This window comes from Mytilus edulis, chromosome 14 (genome assembly GCF_963676685.1).
Source record: "Mytilus edulis chromosome 14, xbMytEdul2.2, whole genome shotgun sequence".
Lineage (NCBI taxonomy): Eukaryota > Metazoa > Mollusca > Bivalvia > Mytilida > Mytilidae > Mytilus > Mytilus edulis.
The window spans coordinates 50,071,133-50,082,614 of NC_092357.1; the positions used below are offsets into that span (position 1 = coordinate 50,071,133).

Genomic DNA, 11,482 nt, shown 5'->3' on the forward strand with positions numbered 1-11,482 from the left:
TTCGGTGTTGACATGAATATCAATTATATGGTCATTTTTATAAATTTTCTGTTTACAAAACTTTGAATTATTCGAAAAACTAAGGATTTTCTTACCCCAGGAGTAGATTACCTTAGCCGTATTTGGCACAACTTTTTGGAATTTTGGGTCCTCAATGCTCTTTAACTTTGTATTTGTTTGGCTTTTTAACTGTTTTGATCTGAGCGTCACTGATGAGTCTTATTTAGACGAAACGCGCGTCTGGCGTATAAAATTATAATCCTGGTACTTTTGATAACTATATGACACAACGTGCCGATCTAAGAGTAATCACAGTTTGTGAAAACTACTGCAAAGTCAATTAAAAAATTCAAGTTTTCTCCGATTTTAATATTATTCAGCATACATTTAACCTATTTCATGTAAATACGTCATAACTATTTTAGAAATTCTCAATGTAAAAATTTGAGTACCGACAGGATATAGGACAATAAGTGTGATAAAGACAGTTTTCAAATAAACTTGCTGCATCTGTATTTCTCAATTGATATTCTTTTCAAAAAAGTGTATTTGATAAATCTAACGGTTTATATGAGTAACATCTAAATGTGAAATGATAGGCTTCGCTTCAAATACAGTACAGTTATCTCCTTAGCAATATGACATAGATGCTTTTTCTGGTATATAACATGTTTGCGGTCATATAATGTTAATTCTTTTTATACAGTTTCCACAGAAAACGCCTTTAAGTTGGATTAAAGTTAAAACATTTGCAACATCCATGTAAATAAAACACGTCTATTTCTAGGTGTGACATATATGTAGCTGTCGTTGAACTGTAACCAACTTTATAAACCACTGCTGTAGTCGCCTGTTCAACGTATTCACAGGTACACCCAGTACATCCAATAGCTTGACTGAAAGAAATAAAACAAAAATGGTATGTAAAACGACGAATGGATTCAGACAACAAATCAAGGAAACAAAACAAAACTTCAAAAGAAGCGAAACCGCGTGCGATGACAGGGTAAATGAAATCATCGCATAAGTATTTGGGTCATTATAAAAGGACAGAATTTTATTATAAAATATTGTCCACTTCTGTGTAAAAATGTCCTTTGAAAAGATATTTTATTTTGACCTTTGTTGAATATTTTTTCAAAGTGAAATCATTTCCATTTGCATAATAGTCTTGTCTAATACCAAATAATTTAATTTACAAAAAATAATAAGACTAAATCAACCTTTTTTTAAATATACAGTAGGAATCAATGAATTGTTTTAACAGGTCCTATTAACCCGAAGATGGCATCCACTCTCAGTATGGCATAGGTACAACACCTGTTTCAGTTTGTCCTTATGAATAAAAAGTTTTAATGGTTTCTTCTGTGTCAACATGGCGCAAATGAAAGATTGTAATTTTAAAAAATTGGCGCAAATGCAATGCGCCTGCCAATTGGCATTTCTTTTTCCCAAAAAAATATCTTTTTCATTTGCGCCACAAACAATATTTTATTTGCGCCCAAATAAAACCTTTTAATTGCGCCAATATTACAGGTAAATACAGGTAAATGGTATAAATTATATATTTAAAAAAAGACTTTTGATAATAAAAGCTTTTGTTTGCAAATTAAAGTATATTCCTCAGAAATCAGTCGACATTAAACCACACGTCAAGTAATGTTAAAACCTTTATGAAAAACAGTTCTGTTATAAATAAACGTGATCATAACATCTAATATAAAACATGAATGGAAACAGTTTACACTGGAGTTATTCTTGATCATAATTTAGACACCCAACTAATTAAACTTACATATCTATTATTCCAAACATTTGGTCAAAACTCAGATCAATACTATTCCTTTTTTTATACAAAGATGTAACATGAGTGTCACATAATGTATTGAAGTTGTTTATAAGTTGTTTATCTTTATAAATGATGCTTGAAAAACGCGTTCCTTTTTTAAATTACACCGCAACACACAAAACAGTTATTTGTTTATCAAAGGTTCGTTGTAAGTTTATGAGATTATTTATGGGTCAAGGAAGTCAAAGTTGCCTGAGACCATGTTCTATTCGTAAAATGTGAGCTGCGTCGGATAGAAATCGGTGTTATGCAAACTCCAATCAATACATTTATTAATATATTCTGGGTTAAAATATCTATGGAAAGTCTGTTAAAAATCTACAAACAGACAAAAAATACTTCGTCTTTCATTTCGTATTTTAACGTTCCAAAATCAATCAAAGTCTCATATTTGTTACGTGAATTTGCATAAGATCGAATTTGCATAAAATCGAATTGCATAAGATGTCTTTCCCAAATATGTTCCGTCTCGACTCTACATTTCATACACTTTAGAAAGAAACATTGATAAATCCAAATTGTATACAAACCTGCATTGTTCCTGGAAGAATATTTGAAGCAGTGGATATACGGAAGATGTGTCATTAAACTGTACTATCTCTCTCAACCCGTTAGATATACTGTCCCAAAAGTGAGGAGCTCGAATTACAGGAAATCTAAACAAAATATACAAAAATGTAAGAAAATGAAGTTGTCAACATTTAATAAGTGATTAGTTACTTGAATCATATGAAATTATTAAATAAATCTGAAAAAAAATATTTTAATACCCAGACCATGCATTAGTAAACGAACGATATTTTATTCTTGATATCATCTGATAGTCTGAAAATTATTTTGTTTTCAGTATCTTCCTGTTGTCAATTCAGTCCTGTTCAGAAATCTGCATGCTGTCAATCAATCACTGTCGATAAGGAAATGCCTGTTTAAAAGACTCTGTGTTTGATTTTGTCATTTGATTAGGTACTTTCCTTTTTGAATTTTCCTCAGACTTTGATATTTTTTTTTATTTTTCTTGTGACAGCTTCTGAACAGTCTAGACATAGACTGAAAATGTATTTAACGATGTACAATCTGATTGTCTGAACAGTAATTAACAGCAATGGACTGAAAATTGACAAAATACTGAACATGATCAAAATATGTTATGTTTGAGTCATTTAAGAGCTGTTCATGTCAACATTGTTTTTGTAATTGCAATCTTTAAATTTATTGAATTTTTCCTTTATTACTGCACATATAGCGATAAAACTTTGTGAATATATATATATTATGTCATAATGAACATATTTAAACCATAAGTAAAAAATCTCGAATTTTCCCTTTAATGCTATATAAGATACTTTTCCAACATCTGTGGAGGCTTAATTTTGAATGGAATTTCAACATCCGATACACTAGATAACTAGGGAAACAGAACAAATTACCCTTCAAGACCAATGGCAACCAAGCAAGAGGGTGTAGTCCCGCAAATAAAAAGGGTAAGGACACGTTTTTTCACAAAGTATATAAACTATTGGTATAAAATCTTCTAACACATTTTCGCCTCGATCAGATCGGGCCAACCGAAATACTTTTTTAAAATCTTTTCTGTAAAACGCATTTTCAATAAATGCATCTTTTATAGTACTTTATATGCATTGACTTTTATTAAGCATTTGTTTATCGTACAACTTACGATCGGCAGCAGCCATGATTGTGTAGATTGGATGGTGTGTCTTGACGTTTTTTCCTGCCTTTATTCTCCAATGTGCAGTTGAAACTACACTCATATTCGGTCCGGAATTTATCTGTCGTAGGTGTACGTTTCCTTGCACCATCTAGTAAAATCTGTTTGTACCTTGTACTGTCTATACTAAATATGGACGGGTAAAATTTGATGAGATTCTTTCGCGTAATTCTGGTGTCCTCCGTTTCCTTGTGAAATCTTAAAATATATAGTAACAATTTAGCAAACAGCCCTCTAGTGTATTAAATAAAGGCAACAGTAGTATACCGCTGTTCGAAATTCATAAATCGAGTGAGAGAAAAAATCCGGCCTACTAACTAAAACTGAGGGAAACACATCAAATATAGGAGGAGAGCTATCACACAACAGAAAAAACACCACACACAGAAACGAACTATAATATAACAATGGAAATTTTCCTGACTTGGTACGGGACATTTTAAGAAAGAAATGGTGGGTTGAACCTGGTTTTGTGGCTAGCCATACATCACGCGTTAATGGTAATGTAAAACATAACATTTAAATGAAAACATATTATGGCAAAACTTGATTGCAACATACTTTACGACTACACATAGATTCATAGACGTGATATTACATTTGGTTTAATAATCGTCTGAAGTTCAATATTTATATCAACATTGCGATCGACACCTTTTCCTTGTTAATCACAGAGCTTATCATATCTAAGTCGAATATTTGTAATCAAACGCGGATCAAAAAATGAGATGTGATGTAAACGTTTTATGAATGATAACATGTGTTCTATATAGACAGAAGTCTAAGCTGAGGTACATCTATAATTCATTTTTCGAAATTCAGAATTCAATAAGGAATAGTACGTATATGATTTGCATATCTGTAAATAATTGAATTGGAATAACATCTAGAAAAAAATGTGTTTTAATCCTGTAATAACGAAACAGTTCATACTTTATCATTTAACATGTTTAACATTGAGTAATGAATAATAAATAATGAAATGAAAAATTGATATCTAACCGTTAGAAAATTATCACAGAATTTATATACACACTTACATTTGTGTCGTTAATGAGTGATTGTAGAAAAAACTAAAATAAATGATTATACGTAGCGTAATAAATTCGGGCAAGCCTAAGTGATTGTCATCCTTCAACAAAGAGCTTTGTTTGTGCAAAGCATGTTCTAACCAAGTCGATGTCTTTATACAACGACAGGTAATGTTCAAACAATGCAACAATAAGTAGAACATGTGTATATCTATCAAAGGTATGAAGTGTTCACTGTTTACAGCCATCATAAGTAGAACGTATTGTATGCTGTTTTTTTACTGCAACAATAATAATATATAAGTAAATGTGTTCAATGTTTACAGCAATTATAAGTAGTAGTAGTAGTTCATTGTTTACAGCAAACATTTATAGTAGAACGTGCTCATTGTTTAAAATCGTCCAAAGTAGAGCGCGTTCATTGTTTAAAGTTATCATAAGTAGAACTTGTTCATTGTTTAAAGTAATCATAAGTAGGACGTGTTCATTGTTTTAAGTATTCATAAGTATAACGTGTTTATTGTTTACAGCAAATAAGTAGAACGTGTTTATTATTTAAAGCAAGCATAAGTAGAACGTGTTCATTGTTTAAAGTAATCATAAGTAGAACGTGTTCATTGTTTAAAGTTATCATACGTAGAACGTGTTCCTTGTTTCCATCAATCCTAAGTAGAACGTGTCCATTGTTTAAAGTAAGCACAAGTCGTTCGTGATTACAATAAATAGCAATCATACGTAGAACGTGGTTATTGTTCACAGAAATCATAAGTAGAACGTGTTCACTGTCTACAGCAATCATACGTAGAACGTGTTCATTGTTTACAGCAATCCTAAGTAGAACGTGTTCATTGTTTACAGCAATCATACGTAGAACGCGATAATTGTTTACAGCAATCGTTAGTAGAACGTGTTCATTGTTTACAGCAATCATACGTAGAACGTGATAATTGTTTACAGCAATCGTTAGTAGAACGTGTTCATTGTTTACAGCAATCCTAAGTAGAACGTGTTCACTGCTTGTCTACAGCAATCAAAGTAGAACCTTTTATAATTTAAAATTAATCATAAGTATAGAACGTGTCCACTGTACATATCAATCAGGTACAATAATTATAAGTATTGCGTTTTTATTGTTTACAGTATTCATTACTGGAAGGTGTTCACTGTTTACAGTAATCATATATGTATACAGTATATAACGTGTTTCCGTATATAGACCTGTTTACTGCGACCAAAATTAGAACATGATAACTGAACTCATACGTTTCTAACGTGTTATTTGCAATCATAACGTTTATACTGCAACAACAAAAAAACACAAACATAGCATGGTTACTTACATAAACTCTCTATAACAAATTACTCCAACTAATACGAAGGTTGTAGCAATAAAAGTGAAAGCGACACCAACCTGTAAAGAAAGAAAATAACGTGTTTAGATGACCTAATATATACTAGTAGTGTATATTACAATTAATACCGTTACTTTTTATAAAAAGCTATCAAAATAAACGTATGGGTATCTTCATAAAATAATATCGGATTTTGGAACAAAACGAAAATTTGATGTGGGCATTTGACGTTTCAATGACTGCGATTTTTGGTTATATTTTATGGTGTTTTTTTAAGGGGTGCACAGTTTCAATGTAATGTTTTGATACAATAGTTTCACTCCTCAAATAATAAAATACTTGTTCATCAACGTAAAAAAACTATCAAACAAATATTATCTCTTCTTGTGCATCACACGCTGTGAATGCTTGTACTTATCTTAGTAATGGTATTTACTTCATTTGTCTCTCATAACAGTGTATATGTTTGCTTGCCTCGCTTTGGATTCCCCTACTCGTGTATCTTATGTCTCGGTTTTGATTTCTCTATAGTTGTCGCGCTTCAGTTTATGCGTTCATTTGCCTCGTTAATGATTGTCCTTACATTTTTCTTATAACAGTTTTCGGTAAATCTGTCTCATTCAAGAATATTCATACACTTGTCTAGTGTATGTTTGACCCTATGCATGCATTATACAGAATATGCGTTCAATTGTTAATATAATATTGGTCCTAAACAGAGATAGCGTAACCTTAAAACAGAAGATAGGTGGTATGATTGCCAATGAGACAACTCTCCAAAAGAGACCAAAATGACACAGAAATTAACGACTATAGGTCACCGCACGGCCTTCAACAATGAACAAAGACCATACTGCATAGTCAGCTACATGTATAAAAGACCCCAAAATGACAACGTAAAACAGTTATAGCGTAATCTGTCTATCAATTGATAGCAGGCACATGTATAATATAGTGAGTAGGTTCAGTTGACTAGTATTTTGGTTAGTTTCGATAAATGTAGGATGCCAGTTTGTCCGTACACTTGTCTAATTACTGTTTGTCACATTCATCTTTGTCCCTTGAAATAGCTCATATCTGTCTGACCCTTTTTCACTCTTTGCGATTTAACTTCCTCTTTGCTTTTTTTCTCGTGTTATATTTGTATGAAATTTGAATGTTTTTATATTTTTTAACAGAAGATCAATACTTACCCATATTCTTCCACAGCATGAATCTGCCATTCTGCTTATTTGTGTATTTATGCTTTTGCAAGGTCTAAAATATAGTTAAATATTTTTTAGATCTAATATATATATCAAGATTAACGTGTACAATTGCCGTTGATGGACAGGTTAGAGGAACTGAATACATATTTTCATGCAATCACTGGAGGGAAGAAACCCAATTGGTCCAAAATGATTCTAATAGCTCCCTGTTATAACAACCAGACGGATATTAAATTTTGATATGAAAACCTGTAAAAATATCAAAGGAAAGTATAATGTATCTCAATCTAATTAAAATATAGATCTCCGATTTCGTTATACTACGTAATACTCATATGTAGTAACGTAGTATAACGAAATCAGAGATCTATATTTTAATTACATTAAATGTATCTCTAATACATGTCAAAATTGTTTAATAGAAAATAGACCCTGGTTGTAAATGAGTATGTATGGACTTTAAATGTAATTTTATCTATTTAAGGGATTTAAGGAAAGTTTTGACATGTTGAAAGCTAACCGTATTTAATTGCACACATTCAAGATATTGTTCTTCTTTTCTCGTTGATAACTGAACACCACTGTGAACTAAATTCATGAGCAGCACTACAGTTTCCGGCGCGAAAAAAACTTGGAACTTTTTTTCAATGTCCTACCCTTAATTGTTCTCAAGAAGATTCCTATTATTGTTTAATTAAATTGCTTATGTTTCACACATGTTGTTTTCGTACCTAGTTTAACTACTGAATATTTACTTTTTTCTCAACTTTTTTCCTGAAGTGAAAGAACACTTCTATTTAACAAAAAATGTTTCTATAATTGAATGGGGGATGAAATGGAATGAAATTTGACATATATCTTAGTAATAAGGATATCAACGCCATAATATGATTGATATTCTACTAATTGATGTATAATATTGTCTTGTGTAAACGTGCATGATCGTCTTGGTATATTCTTATTCTTATATAATTCCATACATGTATTTGTACTTACTGTTTTTTGTTTGATTTAATTTTTCCAAATGTTACTCGAATTCATCAAATATAAATAAATATGTCGCATCTTCACCAACAGTTTAAATAATTTTAAACATTAATTTTGTTCAACCGTGACTCAGCATTAAATGTTAACAATCCTATATATAACTTCCGAAATAGTTTTGAATGTTGATTGGATTGTATTTTTCCGTTCTGAAACATCTGACGTCTTATAAATGATGTGACTTGTTTATTGAAATTTAACAATTATATTTATTGTTTTCTTACTTATATCCGGTTATAACCGAACTTAATAACACATGATTATGTTACCCTAGCTTCATGGTACATTAACTATTATTGTTACGATGAAGTGATAGATATATATAGAAGTTCACCGTTGGATGAAAAATAATTGTATGGGAATTAAAAATCGATTTTATGTATTTCGTTAGTATAAAATATATAAAATATGAAATAGCTGAAGGGGATGAATTGTCATATTTGTATAATTTTTTTCCAAATTGTAAAATTATTTGTAATTTTTGGCTAAACTGTTATTACAGTAGTTGAATAGTGTTTTGAAAACTTTAAAATTGGGACTAATAGGAAGGAAATGACATTGTCCATTCTGATTCATTGACACAAAATCAGTATGTGCACAGCAAAAAAACTCTTTAAACGAAGGAACAGCGCATTTATTGCTATTCTTCATCCCAAATTCACCGTGATATACATGTACATTCATAACTTAGTAGTTGTCTTTTGTTAAAATGATATGTGTCATTGTTGGTCTAAATCTTGTCTTCTAATTGATTTTATTTTCTAAGTTTACAATGAAGATAAAGTTTTGAACACTAAAATTTATCTATATCTAAAATGTTATTTTAAAATCTAAAAAATAGGTCAACTCGATAGTTAATAAGTTAGCGTCTAGACTAATATACATTTACACACAAACGAAGCTCAATGTTATCGAGCCAGTGCCCTGTAAATTGTATATTTTAGTCTTTTTTTATAAATTTGGATAAATATTTACATTGTTATAAATCAAATATGAGAATTGGAGTTAAATCGGTGAACATGAATTTGAAAGCTAGTGCCCTTTTAATTACGTTGAAAGCTTCTTTAAGAAGAGGGTATATTTAAACTTTTTGTAACACAACCGAAGACGAAAACTGTTTCAGATGGTACCCAACACTACAGGGAGATAACTCTGTAAAGTCAGCTAAACGCTTTAATTACGTTGTGTTGTAAAAGGAATGTTAAGCTTCTCAATGATCAAAATTGGTGTTGGTCAAACTGCTATATAGCCAGTGTAATTTTTCTCACAAAACGGTTGGTTCAAAATTTTTGAAATTTATATATATTTTTGTTAAAGGGTCAAAGTAAATACTGTGACAAAATTTTATGAAAATTAAACAAGCCAAATTAATTTTAGTGAAAGTGTTGGGTACCAGCTTAAATCAGTTGGAAATCAGCACGATACTAAAAATGAAATATTTGGTTTTAATTTCTTTTTAAACTGGACGCGTCATTTTAAATAAATAAAGCCTACCAAATTGTTTAATCACCAAAAAAGAATAAGTTGTATGTATTAATAAACAGAAATATAAATGGAAAACAAGTCTTACCGTTTTAGGGAAATATGTGCATATGAAACTAAAACTATTCTGACTTTTATATATAAATAGTTGCTAAGGAAACTTTTCTACAATATCACCGATATCATTTATGAAATTGTCACTTCTAAATTTGGTATAGAAAAATCATCAGGCGGTTTTCTGTCAGAAATTACGATGCTAATTTGGGAAACCCATATCAAACACGAGTGGTTGATATGTAAGACAAATAAGGTATTTGTATTTAACTAGAATACGTTCGCGCATGTGCATTGCATATTCCAATTTAAATATTTTATATATTTTTATAAAAAAAAAAAATATTTGGCTATTACCATAATTACATTCATCATAACAAAAATTTAATTGTTAATAATATGCATCTGAAAAAAGAACAACCAATGGAATTGTTTGTAATATTCTATCTGAAAAAGACCCGGAAGATGACGTAAAAAATTAAATAATTTGATTATTCGATTTAACATCCGTTATATGTGAGGGGAATTGATAATAAATATACTATTAACTACTATAATACTTTTTAACTCTTTTTTAATGTTCTGTAATGGAACTTAAAAAAGTATGTCATAAAATAAAATAAAATAAAATCTTAATTAGTGATTTGAGACGTCGCAAAAAACTGGTTATAGGATCATTTATTAAACTTTTTTTCTCTTTAGTTTATCATTTCTCATAAATTTCTTACCTGCAAAACACTTGAAAAAGAGAAAACAATACTTTCCTTTGATATATCGCATTTAAGAAGTACATTGTAACATTAATACTGAAACATGTTTCAGAATACACACATTGGAGTGTTCTTTCAAAGTAATACACCAGTATCTTGCAATCGGTCTTTTATCATCTACCTACCGTTATTAGTTCACGTAAAACAACTTATAATTTTTTTCCTAGGTGTTGTTAGAAAAAAAATGATAATAAAGCAGTAAATAATGGTAGCCAGAAAAGGAAATAACCTCTTTTAAGTGATTTGAGCTATCATATTCTATACAGTGAAAACGCAAAATTGAGAAGTGAAACCATTTCGCTTTTTTTGCGTTTTCGTGTTTTTAACTTCTCGTTTTCGAACATCTCAAACTTCGTGTTTTCGCGTTTTCACCCTGTAGAATATAAAAGTTGAAATCGTTAATACGCGATATTGTCTTGAGTTCACTATAATAGTCAGGTTAAGTGATAAAACTAGAGGCTCTAAAGAGCCTGTGTCGCTAACCTTGGTCTATGTGAATATTAAACAAAGTAAGCAGATGGATTCATGACAAAATTGTGTTTTGGTGCTGGTGATGTGTTTGTACATCTTACTTTACTAAACAGTCTTGCTGCCTACAATTATCTCTATCTATAATGAACTCGGCCCAGTAGTTTCAGTGGAAAATGTTAATAAAAATTTAATAATTTTATGAAAATTGTTAAAAATTGACTATTAAGGACAATAACTCCTTAGGGGGTCAATTGACCATTTCGGTCATGTTGACTTATTTGTAAATCTTACTTTGCTGAACATTATTGCTGTTTATAGTTTATCTTTATCTATAATAATATTCAAGATTATAACCAAAAACGGCAAAATTTCCTTACAATTACCAATTCAGGGGCAGCAACCCAACAACCGGTTGTCCGATTCATCTGAAAATTTCAGGGCAGATAGATCTTGACCTGATAAACAATGTTACCCCCATGTCAGATTTGCTCT

The 11,482-nt window shown here is 30.6% G+C and overlaps 1 protein-coding gene across 1 annotated transcript; it reads right to left on the bottom strand.

The window, feature by feature from the left end:
- Positions 1 to 385: 385 nt before the first annotated feature.
- LOC139502695 (uncharacterized) lies at positions 386 to 8,392 on the bottom strand. The gene is made up of 6 exons (XM_071292237.1): positions 8,166 to 8,392; positions 7,155 to 7,218; positions 5,950 to 6,020; positions 3,528 to 3,776; positions 2,380 to 2,505; positions 386 to 896 (listed from the first exon to the last, which is right to left on the bottom strand). Exons 2-6 carry the CDS (start codon positions 7,182 to 7,184, stop codon positions 725 to 727), a joined length of 648 nt encoding a protein of 215 aa, XP_071148338.1. The 5' UTR covers positions 7,185 to 7,218; positions 8,166 to 8,392; the 3' UTR covers positions 386 to 724.
- Between the last annotated feature and the right edge of the window lie 3,090 nt (positions 8,393 to 11,482).

Bases quoted from the DNA above. Each gene is read 5' to 3' on its own strand.
- LOC139502695 (XM_071292237.1), bottom strand. From the start codon at position 7,184: ATGGCAGATTCATGCTGTGGAAGAATATGG. The intron at 6,021-7,154 runs GTAAGTATTGAT...CTTTCTTTACAG, and splicing joins CATGCTGTGGAAGAATATGG to GTTGGTGTCGCTTTCACTTT. The intron at 2,506-3,527 runs GTAAGTTGTACG...TATTTTGTTTAG, and splicing joins AATCATGGCTGCTGCCGATC to ATTTCCTGTAATTCGAGCTC.